The sequence below is a fragment of the Sciurus carolinensis genome, chromosome 1 (assembly GCF_902686445.1).
Source record: "Sciurus carolinensis chromosome 1, mSciCar1.2, whole genome shotgun sequence".
NCBI lineage: Eukaryota > Metazoa > Chordata > Mammalia > Rodentia > Sciuridae > Sciurus > Sciurus carolinensis.
Window position 1 is genome coordinate 179,235,563 of NC_062213.1, and position 18,566 is coordinate 179,254,128.

The window sequence follows — 18,566 nt, forward strand, 5'->3', positions numbered from 1 at the left end:
GATACATTAAGATCTAATATCCTCCTTTGAGAATTATACTAGCCCTATCTGATTTATTTGCAACTCAATGGAATCCTAATATACTGATAATAGAGCCCATATGGGAAGCAGAAAACAAAACGGGAAAGGTGGGAAAATAGATACATATAAACAGCACTACCTAGAAGGTAGGACTATATATAATGGAGGATCCTGTCAGACTCTGGATTATAACTAGAGTAGTGGTTGTGTTGTGAGAGCTAAAAGAAAATTCATTGACAGAATCACTAAAACTTCAAAACACTAAGATTGAAAACTAAACACAGAATCACAGGTTTGGCCTTGGTATTCATCTTTCATAGCCTAAAAAGCAATGTTAAATAATTCTCATTTATTAGTACTTATTAACTAGAAAGTCATGTCCCTCCTGTCTCTCTCCATGGGTTAAAATTTGCTAACGGAATCATGCTGTAAAATGCTACACAATGTACAGTCAGTCAGTCATCCATGGTAGACCCTGCCACTAAGTGCCCTTCCTTGACTATCAGTTCTCCCCCATTCCAGGTGGAGGGGTTGCAGCCAAGATTATATTCATCAAGGTAAGTGGTCCAGTCTCTTTAAATGGACTACCATCTCAGAAAGGCTCAGAAGTCAAGGAGTGAAACAATTGGAAAGATGCCTGACCCTTCAGCTGAAATGAAGATAAGTTTTCCTACTGGTGCCGGATATGGCAGGTGCTGCTGTTTCTGAGATGCAGCTCAGCTAGTATTCTAGGCCATGTCGTCAAGATGATGCTTCTTTGATGGCTGACAGAGCAATTGATCCAGGAGATGTTTCAGCCTCAAATAAGGCTCTTTTAGTTTCACGTTTTGCTAGAAGGCAAATAAATTGGTCCAAGCTCTGTGAAGGCCTATTTGCTAACATATACCCCCAGTGCAGAAATTCCAGTTCTAGGAATTTACCCTACCTATATACTTACATGTGTAATGAAAATGTGTTGGGCTATTCATTGCAATTGTATAAACAATTGGAAATAACCCAAGTCCATCCATAGCGAACTGGCTAAAGTATATTCATACCATGAAACACGATGCAGCTATAAAAAGAGAGTAAGTCAGTGCTTTATATAGTGGAGTGACCCCCATGATATACTAAGTAATAAAAATATTTTTGTACAGGTTGCTATTTATGTTTAAAAAAAATGTACTTGCGTTATTGCAGACAAAAATCTGCAAGGATGCACAAGTTATAAAAAATGTTTGCCTCTAGGTAAGAGAATTTTGTGGTGGGAAATGGGTGAAGGAGGCTTTTCATTGTATATAACTGTACTTTGTGAACGTCATACCATGTGAAAACTTTCCCCACGAGGAATTCTTTTTTAATTTAAAAATAAGGGAGTTTGTATTTCACACAGTATTTCCCCAAATGCTGGTCTACAAATCAGTGAATTCCCATGAGGAAATAACTTACTAATCCACCATGAAATCAGGAAAAATTGTTATGAATATTTCATGATGCTGAATTTATTTAATTAGAAGGACCAGATTTTTAAAGTGTTTTGTATAGAAGTGTCAGTAGTTATTAATGTTATTACACAACAGGTAAAATTTAATGTTGCCATCATTAAATCAATTTCTCAAATTTATTTGAGTCCTGAAATTTTAAAGCTTAGAATCACTGATTCAGATGTGGCTTCTGTTCTCACCAAATAAATATTTTTTTACACATTATTTCGGAAGGCATTCCGCTTGTGTATTTCATGGTGTCGACTAAGTGATGAATTATAGCTGAAGGATTTTCCACATTCATTACATTCGTAAGGTTTTTCTCCAGTATGATGCCTCTGATGTTTCTTAAAGGATGAATCATGCCTGTAGGCTTTCCCACAACGTTTGCATTCATATGCTTTCACTCCTGTATGGACAGTCTTATGGTTGTTAAGGTGTATCCTCTGTCTAAACGCTTTTCCACATTCCTTACATTTGTAGGGTCTCTCACCAGTATGGATCCTCTGGTGATGTGTTAGATATGCTCTGTGACTAAAGGTTTTACAACATGCAGTACATGCATAGGGCTTCTCCCCAGTATGAATTCTTACATGTTCACTAAGGTGTCTAATCTGTCTAAAGGTTTTCCCACATTCATTGCAAATAAAAGGTTTCTCTCCAGAATGAGTCTTCAGATGTTGGGTCAAGCTAATGTTCTGGCTAAAAGCTTTCTGACATTTGTCACATACATAAGGCTTCTCTCCAGTGTGAGTTCTATGATGCTGATTAAGCGATGAGCGATGTCTGAAGGCTTTGCCACACTCCTCACATTCAAAGGGTTTCTCACCAGTATGGATCCTCTGGTGTGTATTAAGAGATGCGCTTTGACTAAAGGCCCTTCCACACTCCTTACATCTGAAAGGCTTCTCACCAGTATGAATTCTCATGTGTTCAGTAAGGTGATTGGGTTGTTTGAACATTTTTTCACATATATTACATTCATAGATTTTTGCTCTTATGCAACTTATTGGATGATTAATCAAATCTAATTTGTATTTGTTCCTCTTTCTAGGTGTGTCACACTTGTGATGCTTCTGTTCTAAAATATTTGAACTCACAACAGTTTCCCCATGTTTGTTAACATCTTGGACTCTCTTCTTGTGGGTCAAAATGGCTTGTCTTACATTTCTTCCACAGGTTTCCTGGTGCCTTTCTAACACATCATCGTATCTGGAAACTTTACTCAATGTGGAATAAATGATATCCTCCCTTATGAACCTTTCCATCATAATGTCATGATATAAATGTTCCTGGGATATGTCATTGTTTGCAGTTGACTCACTGGCTTCTATTTTACTCTTCAAGTCTGAAAGAAATGAAAAATGCAAATAACTCATCTTCATTGTGTTTTGAAAATATCAATTACTGTAGTGGATATAGGATGGAGATTTAGGCAACAATACATAAATTACATGAGATTTTGACTATATTTAAATATGGTTATGCAGCCTACAGCAGTAATGGGAAATAAAATTTAAGAAACAGTGAACAGGTTAAATGCATCATTTCTTTCATATGTAGTAAAATTTGAGGTTTTTAGTACTGTTCTTTCTGGTAATTCTAATGAATTATTAGTACTATTTGGTATCAACAAATACTAATTCCATTAATAATAAGTAATGAACTTTCAGAGCTGTCTTTATGAATTTTTTTTTCATTGACACTATTTTTTGAAAACAATCTCAAAGATAAAATGTTCCTCTCCCCATTTCAGCAGAATCAGGAGAGACACTGGTTCAAAGACTAGGGTTTGAACTAAGAATATGCACAAAAACATTACGTTGGCCTTTATTAAAATTTATGTTTGTATTTAGTTCTGCTTCCTATAGTTATTAATATATTTCTAAAATGTTATTTTTGCAAAGGAAAATGTTATTTATGTAAGAAACCCCGACTGTTGCATTGCTACTGCTGTTAGGTTCCAGGAAAATATCCTTCAACCTGGTCAACACAAAATAATCATTAGCACTTTCACATTCCAAATTATAAATGAATAGAGGCATAACAAAGGCTGTACTCTTCCAGTCCCTGATTCTGGTTGGGAATAGGGGAGGAAGAAGAGAAGACAACAGGGAAAGGGCAAAGAAGTCATCTCTGTACCCCTCCCCAATTCAGTATTTAGGCCTGAAGCAGGCCCACTCTAGGGGAAGAGGAAAAAACAAAATTTAACTCTGAATGATACTGGGAGTTTTTACTATTTCACTGAATTCAATAAATATTTTACTAAAATCAAGACTATTTCGTTATTTAGAGACTGGACCATGTATAAGATCTCTTTAAGATTTTGTCCAGAGGTAGGGCAAGAACATTCAGGGTATCTTTTTTTATTATTTTCTTTTGGTAATTTGTTGTGTTTTGTGATGCTGGGGACAGACCCCAGGGCCTTGCACATGTTAAGGAAGTATTGTACCACTAAGCTATACCCTTAGCCCATATTATTTTCATTATTATAAGCTGCAGAAGAGGCTGAGCATGGTGGTGCATGCCTGTAATCCTAGCAGCTCAGGAGGCTGAGGCAGGAGGATCTTGAGTTCAAACCCAGCCCCAGCAACAGTGAGGCACTAAGCAACTCAGTGAGAACCTGTCTCTAAATAAAATACAAAATAGGGCTGGGGATGTGGCTCAGTAGTCAAGTGCCCCTGAGTTCAATCCCTGGTACCAAAAAATAATAATTATAAGTTGCAGAAGAGAAAACTCAGGACAATATACAAACAATTATTAGAATTCATAATAGAGTGAAACAAGGTGGGCTGCCTATATAATATCAATATTCAAAATAAATTGTTATTACATACAAGCAACAAGCAGAAAACAATTTTTAAAAATATACCATCTATAATGGCAATAAAATACACAATTTTTAGAATGAATTTTAACAAGATTTGCAACATGTACAAGACCTTCATGGAAAAAATTCTGAAACTTTAAATGAACAAAAATTTATAGTAAATACCAGTAGATGAAAAAATATACCATGTTCCTGGATAGTACAATCTAATACCACAACAATGTTAATCTTCTCAAATTGATCTATATATTTGATTCTATTTCAATAAAAATGGCAACAGAGCATTTGTGTGTGTCACTTGATGCACTGACTATATAATTCATATGGAAAAGCAAGGGGTTAAGTAATAGCCAGGGCAATTTTAAGAAACAAAGTGGGTAAACTACTTCTACTAGATAATAGGTCTCATTATGAAACATAGTAATGGAAGACAGCCTGGAATTAGAGTAGGGACAGGAAATTTTTTTAAATGAAATGGAATGAAAGAACCCAGAAATAGACCTAAGCATATAAAGAAACTTAACAGGTGACAGAGCTGCATCAATTATCCAACAAATGGTTCCTGGACTGAATGTCCACGTGGAAAAAGTTAAACTAGATTTTTTTTTTTAAATCTCGTACTATATAAAATGAATTCCAGATGAACCAAACAAATATGAAAAGCAAAACTCTAAAAATACAGGTGTATAGGTGCTACAGTTGTGGCTCAGTGGTAGAGCACTTGCCTAGCACATGTGAGGCACAGGGTTTGATCCTCAGCACCACATAAAAGTAATAAATAATACCACATAAAAGGTATTGTGTCCATCTACAACTAAAATTTTTTTAAAAAATACAGTATAAAGTAATATATATATATATATATCATCTGCATATAGTAAAATGGAGGATAACAGCAGAAAAGGATATCTTACATAATAAAAAGCACAGAAACTGATAAATTAAGTAAAATTAAATTTAATAATACATATCCTTTAAAAGACTTTACTTATTTACTTATTTATTGGTTCCAGGGATTGAATCAGAGGCTCTTAACCACTGAGCCACATCCCTAGCCCTTTTTTATTTTATTTTTTTAATTTTGAGGCAGGGTCTCAGTAAGTTGCTAAGGTTGGCTTTGAACTTGTGATCCTCTTGCCTCAACCTCCCAAAACACTGGGACTATGGGTATGCGCCACTGTACTTGGCTAAAGACATTATTTTTAAAAAATGAAAGATGGGTCACTGGCTGAGAGAAAACATTTATAAAAGAAAATCATCAAGGATTAGTATCCAGAACACACACACACATACACACGTACACACACACACATGCATACACACATTTTTTTCTAGAAATTAATTTTAACAAAGATAATAGAAAAATTGACAAAGGCTATAACAAGTAATTTACACAGAAGGAATTCTGGATGGATGGTCAACAAACATGAGAATATGCTTCCTTTCATGAGTAATCAGGAAAATTAAAGAAATAATATCATATTCACCCACTGAATTTACAAAGATTTTAAAGTTTGACATGCCGAGTATTGATAAAATGCTAAGTTCTGGGAACTCTCAAAACCTGCTAAAGGGAACAAAAATTGGTGACAATGCTTTGAAGAGGAACTTGGTAATAACTCGCAAAATGAAGGCATATATATCCCATAACCCAACAGTTTTGTTCTACCAACTACCTTGAAGAAATATTTGGATGTATATGAGCAGATATGTGCCTGAAGGTTTACTGCAGCATCTCTGTAACCTCCAAATTTGGAAATAATATGGTCTACCAACAGAAAAATTCGTAACTAAATTGTGGTTTATTAATTCAATGGAAATGAATAAACTAGAAACATCAACAGTGATGGAGAAATATCAACAGTGTTGAACAAGAAAAGCAAGAAAGTACATATATCATTTATTTGAAGAATATGAATGTACAAAACAATGCAGTTGTTTAGAGATATATGTATGTAATGAAAATAAGAAGACAAAGTGGCAATGGTAATATTTAAACAGAACAGTGGTTATTTTGAAAGGTGGGAGGGAAGCAGCAGGACTTCAACTTTTATTTCTTAATCTGGGTGGAAGCTACACAGAAGTGTGTTATAAAGTTCTCTATGCCTTTCAAAATGTGTAAAATTTTCCATAATAAAAGCAAAGTTCAGAAAAATTGCTACTGGATTGGGTGAGAAGGAATCCTGTGCTATTTTCTCTTGCAGGACTTTTCATGAAGTAGCTGCTACCAAAAATTAAGATATGTGAGTTAAAAAGAGATGAAAACTGGAATTGTAAAATAAAAGATGGGGAAAAGTGGAAATAGAGTGGAAGAGAGAAAATTAAAGATCTGTACAGCCCTGAAAAGAGATCTGTTTTCTGTGGAAAGACCACATATATCTGACTGTTAGAAGAAGGAGCTTTAGGTAGGCAGGATTTAGGATACTGAAGAAGGAAAATCAACTTAAACCTTAATGAGGACAATTCAAGAAAGACTTTTGCAAGAGTTCAGTGAAGACAGAGTGGGTAAAATTAGTTTTAGTGCAGGTTTTGTCCAGTGGCCTGAGCCTTCCTGGCAGGCTGGGAGGACCCTGAGGACGGCCTACATACTAAAAGCTACCATCTTCCTTGGTCTCACCTGAAATGGTATTTTCTGGGTCTCCTTTCTGTATCATCCATGGCTCTTCTCCTTTCTCCAACTGGGAAATCACACTAGGCTTAGAAAACTGATATCCTGCTTATGAAGTAAAAGAAAAAGAGAAAGAATATGAATGTTTATGTTGATGTCTAAGTACCATCCCAAGAATTTAGTTCTAGTGTTCTGGTATTCAGGGGTTCTGAGAGGGAAAAGGGGCATGTCTTTCTATTCTAGCTCTATGAAGTAAAGCTGATTTCCCAAGGAATCAGATCTGCCCTGGCTTGGTTTTCAAAAGTATAATATATATCTAATATAGAACCCAAGGCCAAGCTTCAAAGAATCTACAGTAGTGATAATTTAGAAACAATGACTCTCCTATAATGAGCAGGTTTCTGGATATATGGATGACCCATCCTTACCCACTGACACCAGGTTCCTGTAGTTCTCCAGCATCACATCACGGTACAAATTCCGGTGAGTAGGGGCCAACTGCCTCCACTCTTCCTGGGTAAAGTCCACAAATATGTCCTTGAAGGTCAACAGTTCCTAGAACATCAAACATTCCTTTTCAGTTAGAGGCCACCACTTTCAAAGTCCAAGGAGTACTGACATTTTCTAAGTTTTGGGAGGGGCCTCCCTGGATCTGTTTTGAAATTACTATAAACAATTAAATATGTAGGACATAAGATTGCACATGCCTTAGAAAAAATTAGGCAGGTCAAAGGGAATAGGGAGAATCAAAGTGAGAGTAAGAATGATCTTTTTGTAAGGTACTTAAAGTTGCTCTGAAAGGGTGATATTTGGCCAGAGATATGAATTCAGTGAGGAAGAGCTATGTGGAAATCTGTGGGGAGAGCATTCCAGGGAGGTGTAAAGGACCTCAGGTGAAAACATTCTTAGCTTATTTGAGGAACAGGAGGTGAAGAGCATGGATGGAGGTAGGTTAAGGAAGGGGAGAGCAGAAGGAGATGAGATCAGAAGGGGTGGGAAATGGGGGTTTAGACAAGGAAAAAGGCACTTCTGCTCCCAACATTTTCATCAAACTCTTATGTATTCTTGCTGAGCTTGAATTCTGGGGCCCAGCTGGACTTAGTCTAAGATGAACAACTGTCTAGAACTGTAGTCTACCCACTTCCTAGCCTAAATACCAAAAGATAAAGAAGAGCACCCCCTTAGTGGTGGTGGGAGGCACTGGCGTGAAGCTAAACTGAATCAAATTCAAGATGCATCACAGCCAGAGCTCAGTCACAGCTCCAGGAGGAATAAGAATAATCAGCCCCTCATCTTAGACAACAGACAGAGGAAAGGCCTTAGAGTATCTTAGAAACAAGACAAAACAAAAAAAACTATCTACCTATACACACACACCCCTCCCTCATATTCCATTGTTTGTTTGTTTTTAATTATTAGATGCTGGATGCAGAGACACATACCTATAATCCCAGCAACTTGGGAAGCTGAGGCACAAGGATCCCAAGTTCAAGGATAGCCTCAGCAACTGAGCAAGGCCCTAACTAACTTAGTGAGACTGTCTCAAAAAGGGTTAGAGATGTAGCTCAGTGGTTAAGTGCCCCTGGGTTCAATTCCCAGTACCAAAAAATAAAACAAACATGTAAACAAGGGGAAATATAACCTATAATCAAGCAAATAAAAAATCAACACAGCAGACACATAGATGATCAAGTCACTGAAATAAGCAGATAAGAACGTCAAAGCAATTATTTAAATATATGTTAAAGAATTTACATTAAGGATAGAATGGATAAAGAGATGGGGATAACTTTAGAGAGACACAGAAATGCAAGAAGAGAAATAAAAATTCTATAAATGAAAAATAAAATGTACGATAAATTAATTGAATGGCCTTAAAGTAGACAAGGCAGATGAAGACAAGCTCAGTGAAACTTAAAAATGGGTCAATAGACATTATTCAAAATAGAGCAGCAAGAGAAAAAAAAGAAACCTGAGGGTGAGTATCAAGTGATATAATATAATTAGAACCTCAAAAGAAGAAATATTTAAATAGCTGAAAAACTTCCAAACTGATGGAACTTACAAATTCAAGCTCAGCAAGCCCCAAGAGGGATAAACTAAACACCCACCCATCCCCCAAAACACCCCACACCTATGCACATCACAGCAAAACTGTTGAATAACAAAAATAAAGGGAAAGATCATAAAAGTAGGCAAAAGATTCTGGAGTACAGCTGGAGTTTAGTCCAAGATGAGCAACTGTCTGGAGCAAAAGATGGTAAGAAAAGGGAAACAAAAAACAATGAAAAGTTGATATGAAACAAAGACATATCACAAATGATAAGAATAACAGGCAACTTCTCATCAGAAATAATACAAGTTAAAAGATAATGGAAGCCGGGTGCAGTGGTGCCCACCTGTAATCCCAGCAGCTTGGGAGGCTGAGGCAGGAGGACTGGGAGTTCAAAGTCAGGCTCAGCAAAAGCGAGTGACTAAGCAACTCAGTGAGACCCTGTCTCTAAATAAAATATAAAATAGGGCTGGGGATGTTGCTCAGTGGTTGACTGTCCCTGAGTTCAATCCCCAGTACGCACCCCCCCAAAAAGGAACCTTTTTAAAGTACTTAAAGAAAAAATAAGAAACTTAGATTCTAAATCCAATAGAAGATCCTCAAATAGGAGTAAATATTAAGGTATGTTTAGATCAACCAAAACTGCAAATTTGTCATCAGAATATTTACACTACAAGAAATGAAAAAAAGTTTTTTAGACTGAAGGGAAATAAATATCAGAAATTTGAAACAAAAGTTTTAAAAATTGAAGAGTACTTGAATTGGTAAATAGTGGGTAAATACAAAAGAGTCAGGTTGTCATTTGTTTTTGTGGTACTGAGGATTGAACCCAGAAGTGCTCTTCCACTTAGTTACATTCCCAATTCTTTTTATTTTTTGAGAGAGGGTCTTGCTAAATTGCTCAGGCTAGCCTTGAAGTGATCCTCCTGCCTCAGCCTCCCAAGTCACTGTAAGAATAGGCATGCACCCAGTTCTTTTTTATTTTTATTTTGAGACAGGGTCTTTCTAAATTGCTGAGGCTGGTCTAAAACTTGTAATTCTCCTGCCTCAGCCTCCTGAGTTGGTGGGATTATAGGTGTGTGCCACCACAACTGGTTTCTTAATTTTTTTAAATATATATTTTTTAGTTGTAGGTGGACACAATACCTTTACTTTTATGTGGTACTGAGGATTGAACCCAGGGCCTTACACATGCTAGACGAGCGATCTACCACTGAGCCACAACCCCAGCCCCTGATTTCTTAATTTTTTAATAAGACAATTTACCATTAAAAGCAAAATTGCAAACAATGTATTGTGGGGTTTATAACACATAAAGTAAAATATATGATGATGAGAGTACAAAGAAGCAGTAAGTGGATATATGTTTTCATAGTACACCTGAAGCAGTATGTTAATTCAAAGCAATGGAAATAAATTTAAAAATGCACACCATGACAGAATGACCACTAAAACAAGTCAAAAAAGTGTAACTTAAAAGTCACTGGAGATGACACATCCACATCAATGTTTACAGCAGCTCAATTCACAATAGCTAAACTATGAAACCAACCTAAATGCCCTCCAACAGATGAATGAATAAAGAAAATGTGATGTATATACACAATGGAATATTACTCAGCCTTAAAGAAGAATGAAATTATGGCATTTGCAGGTAAATGGACGGAGTTGGAGAAAATCATGCTAAGTGAAACAAGTCAATCCCAAAAACCCAAACACAGAATTTTTTCTCTGATATGCGGATGCTGATCCATAGTGGGGGGTGGGTAGGGAAGAATGAGGAACTTTGGATTGTGCAGAGGGGAAGAGGAGGGGTAAGGCGGTGGGGATGGGAAGGACAGTAGAATAAGACAGACATTATTACCCTATATACATGTATGAAAAATATTTTTTTAATATTTATCACTATCACTGTCAAAAAAAAAATGAAAAAATTTTCAATACCACATATTACTTTACTAAGACTCTAAAATGTTCACATTTTTCCTGTTCCCAAATGAAATCAATGTGTAAGGGGCTGGAACTGTAGCTCAGTGGCAGAGTGTTTGCCTCCCATGTGTGAGGCACTGTGTTCAATTCTCAGCACTACATAAAAATAAACAAATAAAATAAAGGCATGCTGTCCATCTACAACTACAAAAAAAAACCAATTTTTTTTAAAGTCATTGGAGGGCTGGGGCTGAGGCTTAGTGGTAGAGCACCTGCCTCACACGTGATTCTCAACACCACATATAAATAAATGATTAAAATAAAGGACAATCAACAACAACAACAAAACTCTAAAAAAAAAAAAAAAAAGTCACTGGAGTGAGCTGGGCACAGTGGTGCATGTCTTAATCCCAGTGGCTCAGGAGGCTGAGGCAGGAGATAGCAAGTTCAAAGCCAGTCCCAGCAACAGTGAGGTGCTAAGCAACTCAGTGAGACCCTGTCTCTAAATAAAATACAAAATAGGGCTAGAGATGTGGCTCAGTGGTTGAGTACCCCTGAGTTCAATCCCCACCAAAAAATTATAAGAAAATAGTCACTGCAGTAGCCAGGTGTGGTGGTACATGGCTTGGGAGGCTGAAGCAGGAGGATCAGAAGTTCAAAGCCAGACTCAGTAATTTAGCGAAGTCCTAATCAACTTAGCAAGACCATGTCTTAAAATTAAAAAATAAAATAAAAAGGGCTGGACATGTGCTCAGTGGTTAGGTGACCCTGGGTTCAATTTCTGGTACCAAAAAAAAAAAAAAAAAGTCACTGAAAGACATAAAATGGGATAATACTCAGAAAAGATTTAATCCAAAAGAAGGTAGGAGAGAAGATACAAAGAAACAAAGAACAGAAAGGACAAATAGCAAAGAACAACCTACACTCACACCCATTCATATCCGTGATTAACTGAAAATGGACTTCAACTAGCAAGACCCACCCTCATTTAAGAAGGTCACACTTTAACTATAAACACACCAATAGGTTTAAAAAGGGGATTATTTTAAACAAGATCAGGTGTGTTCAGGGTGGTATGGCCATAAATCAGAGGGTCATTTCATAATGATAAGAGAGTCAATTCAGAGGAACATTTCATAAAGATAAGAGGATCAATTTAAGAAGCTAACAATCATGTTTATGCATTTGATGAGAAACTTAAAACTAACTAAAAGTTGACCGAACTAAAAAGATAAAGATAAAATCGTGATTACAGATTTTATCCTCTCAGTAATTGATAAAACTAGTAGACAAAAATTCATCAAGGATATAAAAGATTGGAACATTACTATCAAATAGTTAAACCTGACAATTTATCGAACACCACAAACAGCTACAGAATATACATTCTTTTTTAAAATGAAACTTTTAAAAGATACTTGTGGCTTTACATGCAGTTGTAATAAGTAACACAAATTTCATGTATTCCTTATGAAGGCTGGAACAGAGTACCAATTGGAAAGGGCAAGAAGGAACTTTCTAAGATGGAGGCAAAATGTTCTCTTTATTAATTCGATTACATGGGTACATTCATATGTCAAAACAGAATACATTTCCTAAGTGTATTTTTCTGTTTGTCACTTATACTTCAATTTTTAAAAAGTGTAATAATCCTTGAGGCTGGGGTAGTAGCTCAGTGGTAGAGCACTTGCCTAGCATGTGTGAGGCACTGGGTTCGATTCTCAGCACCAAATATAAATAAAGGTCCATTAACGACCAAAACAATATTTTTAAAAAATGTAATCCTGACACACAAATTTGTGAAGCATTCCATATTTTTAAGAAAACCTTACATAATATTAAAAAAAAAAATTTATGGGGCTGGGGTTGTGGCTGAGTGGTAGAGCACTTGCCTAGCATGTGTGAAGCACTGGGTTCAATTCTCAGCACCACATAAAAAATAAATAAATAAAATAAAGGTATTGTGTCCATCTACAACTAAAACTATTTTTTAAAAAATGTAATCCCTTCCCATTGAAAACGAATCTACTTTTTGATAAATGTTAGGAAGTGAAGGATTCCAGATAAGTGGAATGTAGAGATAATTCTTTAAATAATTAGACTATTATTTAACTATGACTTCTTCCATATTACCATAAATAACTAGAATGCATTTCAATCCTAGAAGGCAGACATTAGCATCTAAATTTCTTAGCTAAGGAAACACTGTAAAGAGCTAAAAGAAAAAAAAAATTGCCCTAGACCACTGAGCAAGTAAGATGAGATAAAATCAAACTGCGCACCATCTAAATTTCAGATAAAATCTAATCCAATACCATCTAATTTCAGATTTAAAGTTCTTTTCACTTAAAACTCTTCTATCTCCAATAGTATCTCTATAAAAGTCTTTCTTTCAATTTCCTTCTGTTTCACCCATGTTTCCATCAGATAGTGAAGACCCAACCCATTTCTGACATGCTGCCCTAACTGCTCTTAAAGCTGCCCCTGGGGCTGGGGTTGTGGCTCAGTGGCAGAGCGCTTGCCTAGCACGTGTGAGGCACTGGGTTCAATTCTCAGTACCACATGTAAATAATAAAATAAAGGTCCATCAACTACTAAAAAAATATTTAAAAAAAAAAAAAAAAAAGCTGCTCCTGCTCTCTGCCCTACCTCAAAGGTGTAGGTGGCCATTTCTTCTCTACTCACTTCTCACTTGGCTTCTTCTCAATACTGTGTCAAGGGTCACCTCGTAGAGTTCACAGTGATGTGGATACATCACTAAGAAGGTCAGAATTTCATCTCATTTATGGATATTGAATATTGTACTGACATTTATCTTAGATCCCAAGTGATATCCATTGATTTTTAAGAGCTGGAAGGGTATCACTCACTATGCTTTCTCTACAAAAAATAGCACAATATTAGATCAAGATGCTGGTGAGAAACAAGAGTTATAGGAAGGCCCCTATGAGCAGAGAAATTGCCACCATGGGTGCTTAAATTTCTGAATGAAAGCAACTCACACTGAGACCCCTACGTTGAATTTGTTAGTCTCAACCCACTAACTTCTCCCAAAACAAACAGGTTAAAAACAAGAAGTAATGTTAAGAAAATGGAGATGCTTCAACCCACCTGGGGTTCTGCTATCAGGAGGCCAGGCGTCAATTCATCCTCTAAACATTCTTCCTGGGTCTCAGCAGCATCCGGAGGCAGCAGAGCTAGGGAAAGAAAAGAACTATGAATTTTGCATATCCTCAAATCTCCCAAACACAAGTACTGCCTGCAGAACCACTGACTCCTCCCCCAAAACATTCAAAAAAAGGGACATTTAGAGTGACTCAGAAGAGCCCAAGCCTCCTTAATGAGGACCTGCAGCATGTTGCTTTGGGTATCAATATTTCCCAAGGGTCAAAAGCATAGATCTATCAGGCAACTTTGTTCAAAAATCCTCAAAGGGTTCCCCCAGACAAGGAAAAAAGTTAAAGTTTCACCATGGACTTCAAGGCATTCTATGATCTGCCCAAAGCAGATTTTCTCAGTAATGGTTACCTCCAAACTATCAATCTATACGTGGGACACCCAGTTCACATTCTTAACCCTCATTTAGACTAAATATTTCCCCTTCTCTGAACCTCTCAAGGTACCCACTTTTCTCTACTTCCTCCAAGTCTTCTATGAAAAAGCTTAAGATACTCTTCCAGACCCAATTCAATCATCTGATTTATATTTCCTCAGGTAGATGTAATGAGAAGAAAATTTCCTATCCCTTGAATTCTGAAAGAGCTTTTCTTAGGCTTCTATTATTTTGACAGAGTTGTATGTCTATCTCTTTCAATTAATAATCACTTTAGAGATAATTATTCCTTTTTTTCCCCCATCTGTCAAGATGCTTAGCCAAAGTCCCTGCCTGACATAACTAGAATACAATAAAAAACACTGGCTGGATATGAAGTATTAAAGGTATGAACAAAGACATCACATGAGACATATGAATTTCCTCTCTCCATCTATCTTCTCTTGACCAGATCACTAAATAAGGTGGGCATGTCTTGGGCATGTCTCCTGCAGAATCCACATAGTTCAAGGTAGTATGAGAGGAATCAGGAGTGTCATTCCTGCCTCTCACAGGAAGATGGGAAAAAATAAAAATAAAAACTGATGCTTGTGAAAAAATATTGGTTTAAGGCTAAAATGACTGGAACCTTAGCAGGAAAACCCTGGGATGACTTAAGGAGTCAGAAACCTTTAATCCCTTTGCCTGTGACCCACATTCCCACACTCAAGAGCCACAGGTGGGGAACATTGTATTCTAGCTTCCTGTCCTGTATTTTATCTGATGCCAGGAGATGGGAGCAGCATAGAGCATGTGTTGAAAAGAGCCTGAGACAGGAGCCCAATATTTTCTATCCCACCTAGACCACTCCCAAAAGCCACAAGCTCAGCATGAGTGAACCCTCTCAAAGACCTTCTTTCCTCCAATTTTCCCCGACAGGCAACCTCAATGAAGTATGCCTGTTCACATAAATGAGACCTCCTTCTTCCCCCTCCTTCAGTCTATTCTCACCTTCCTCTTCAAACATTTTAGTCACATCCTCCCATAGGGGCACCTCCCCCTTTGACTTTCTTGGATGGTTTAACTTCACCCAGGAGCTTGTCTTGGGCAGGGTGATCAGGAGCTGCTGTGGCATGATGATACACAACTGATTGGCCTTGTCCACTTCTGGTGAGGAAATTGCCAAAACCTCCTATGAGAGGTTTGGCAATTGTGTGGTCCTTCTCAGATTGCAATCTTCTGCCCTTGGAGCTTTGGCATGTCCCTGTAGCACTAGGACCTGGAGGATCCTAGAGGTCAGTGTGACTTTAACAACTCTGAAAACTGGACACCATTTTTTGGGAGGCAGTCAGGTGAGTTGGTTTGAATACATGCCTTTGTACTCATTCTAGAGGAATAGGCAAGAAAGAAGGGATCCAGAAGCACATGTCATATGGCCAGAACTCCAGAACCTGTAGAAATATATTTAAAAATGTAAAAGATCTAAAACAAAGATATGGCATCAATGCAAGAGTAAGTAAAACCAGATTTATTCAAACACAAAAATATGCAAACATCAAAGATGTAGAAACATCTGCATGATTTCCCACCTTGTAAGCTACATGCACCTTCTGCCTGGTTCCAGATTTGGGAGTTAACACAGGTTTTAAAACCGGACAGCCTGGCTAGAACCCAGAAAATCAAATAAAAGCTCTGAGGCACTTCAACTCTCTGAGCTTCAGATTCCCCACCTCTAAAAAGGGGATAGTAATTGCATTTCGTAGAGCTGCAATGTTAATTGAGACAACACTAGGCATAAAGCAAACCCTTGGTTAACACTATTATATAAACTTTTAATTTTATGCTGTGTCATAACATTATCTTTTAAAGTTATTTTTTTTAATTTGAAATCTGCATTTAAAGTTCATTTTTACTATCTTGACTGATGGAATAATTACATAGCTGTGTTTTGGCCTGGGCAAACAGCGACAATCAACACCCGTGAAGCCTAGCAACTGGTAAAATGTATCCTGGATTCAGAAATGTTAAAACTGGGAGGGGCTAGTGCTTAAATGGAAGAAATACAGTACTTCAAGTTTAAGGAGAACTCCTGCAGAATTGTTTGTAACTGGCAGATTTGGAAACAACCCAAATCCATCATCTCATCCAACCACTGGCATCTAGGCAGGTACCCCTTGACCAGGTCCTGTGTATTTGGCGTCCTCAAAACAGCTCGATGGAAAAGGGGGTGGCCCGACTTTATGAAGTTTGTGGAGAAGAGGGTTATGTGACTGCGTGCGTGCGCCTTGGGGACTGGAGCTTCTAGGAAATAGCCTATCCCTGAATATTGAAAAGATCTCGTAACCGTCATACGGAAACTTTTGACTCTTCCGTAAGCAGCAGTTAATGACCGCGGAGCTTCACTCTGAAGTCGCCGCATCCTCACAGCGCTCCCAGACAAGCCAGCCTCGAACAGAGAGGCAGACCAGGCAGGAGTACTCACCGGGTGGGCCTCGGACCCGGGGAGGGCCAGAGCTGGGCGTGGGAGCTCGCTCCCGAGCCTTTCTGCTGCAGAGAGGTCTCTTTAGAGAAGGACTGGGTGGTACAGACTGTACTTTCCCAGCCTTTTATGGACAGTCCGCAACGTCCAGCGTTCGCCTGGACTTCCTTCCGAAGCCCGGAGGGCCCTCCGGACTGGACCAGGGTCTCTTCCAAATTCCCATCCAGGGCCCGCTAGGGCGGTGGCTTTGCCAGCCGCGCTCCCGGAGCGGAGCTTAGAGGCCGGAATGGGAGGGCGCGCTGAACCGGCTCCTCGCAGGGCTCTTCGCAGGGCTCCTCGCAGGGCACCACGCTGGCTGTTGCTTGATGCCCGCGCCAGCGGCAGGGGCCAAGCGCACCCGGCCTCCGAGGCCGAGTCGGGCGTCTCGCAGCGCCTGTGCCCCCAGGCGCGCCCCCCAGGTCGTCTGCGCAGCCCGCAGCCCTGCCCCAGCTTGCCCCAGCTTGCCCCAGCCTGCCCCAGCCTGCCCGCCCAACCCACGCGGTCCACTCAGAGTAGGTCCTGCTCGGGAGCGTCTCCCGCAGCCCCGCAACCCGCGGCCCGCCCTCCCAGGAGCGCGCGCCCGAGAAGCCGGAAGCCGGAAGCCGCCGAGCGCCCGGGCTCGCGCCCGCGGCCCAGACCCCGGGGGCGGCGCCCGGCCGGGCCGCCCCCTTACTGACCCAGCCTGGGCCCCGCGGCCCCGCCAGCTGGTGGGAAAGCTTGAGTCGGGTGTTCTTCACTCGCACAGCCTCTGTCTTCCCGGTGCTCGTGACCCGCCACGCGGTCCTACGGGATGTGAGGATGCGGTAGTGAATGCTCGCTTTCCTGCTCTCTTGAAACTTCTTTCTGGTGAAATAGTAATAAATAGGAAAATAAATCGATGATGCCCTCAGGTGATAGCAGGAGCCCCAGAAAATTACATTAAAAACAAAACTCTGGAATACATGTTTTAAGTATTAAAGAGTCATGTATTAGTTTGCTAAGGCTGCCATAAAAAATACCACGGATCAGATGGCTTAAGCCACAGAAATATATTTTCTCACACTTCTGGGAGCTAGTTTGATTTCTCCGACGGACTAACTCCTTTGGGTTGCAAATGGCTGCCTTCTTTCTATGTCCTCACAAGGTCTGTGTGTGCGCGCGTGTGTGTGGCGCGTGCCTACATGTGTATACGTGTACTGTGCACCGCGCACGCGTGCAAGTTTCCTTGGTGTTTATGTATCCATATCATCTTAAAGGTGAACAGTAAAACATTTTGTTCCTGAATGCCCCTCTTCATGTTCCCCAAAACGTAGCTAAGTTAGAGAACAATGAGAGCAAGCCTGGGCCAGACACATATTACCCTGAAGGACGCTGATGCACACTGGGAACTAGGGCAAATTAGTGTTATCTGTAGAGAGCTACTTTTATTGCATGTACATCAGGACAGTTGCTCCTTGGGAGCTGGCCATACAAGCAAACTAAGCAAAATAATGCTGGTAATGTCACTACTTCTGCAGCTTAACACATAATACCCCTCTTTCAGTGGTAACGGGGAAGGAACTGAAGGCATTGTGGGGATGGATACCTGTCACTCCTGCAGCTGGCCACCATTGGACAAAACCATGAGGAAGAG

The 18,566-nt window shown here is 39.2% G+C and overlaps 1 protein-coding gene across 2 annotated transcripts; it reads right to left on the reverse strand.

Moving 5' to 3' along the window:
* Positions 1–1,564: 1,564 nt before the first annotated feature.
* On the reverse strand, positions 1,565–17,425 carry Zfp69 (ZFP69 zinc finger protein). Of its 2 annotated transcripts, none has more exons than XM_047529845.1 (6): positions 16,919–17,425; positions 15,448–15,887; positions 14,016–14,101; positions 7,351–7,477; positions 6,932–7,027; positions 1,565–2,832 (listed from the first exon to the last, which is right to left on the reverse strand). In XM_047529845.1, the coding sequence occupies exons 2-6, from the start codon at positions 15,569–15,571 to the stop codon at positions 1,700–1,702; spliced, it is 1,566 nt and encodes a 521-aa protein (XP_047385801.1). In that variant the 5' UTR covers positions 15,572–15,887; positions 16,919–17,425; the 3' UTR covers positions 1,565–1,699. The 2 variants fall into 2 exon arrangements, with proteins under 2 accessions (XP_047385801.1, XP_047385791.1); XM_047529835.1 differs by having other exon boundaries at positions 6,932–7,030.
* Between the last annotated feature and the right edge of the window lie 1,141 nt (positions 17,426–18,566).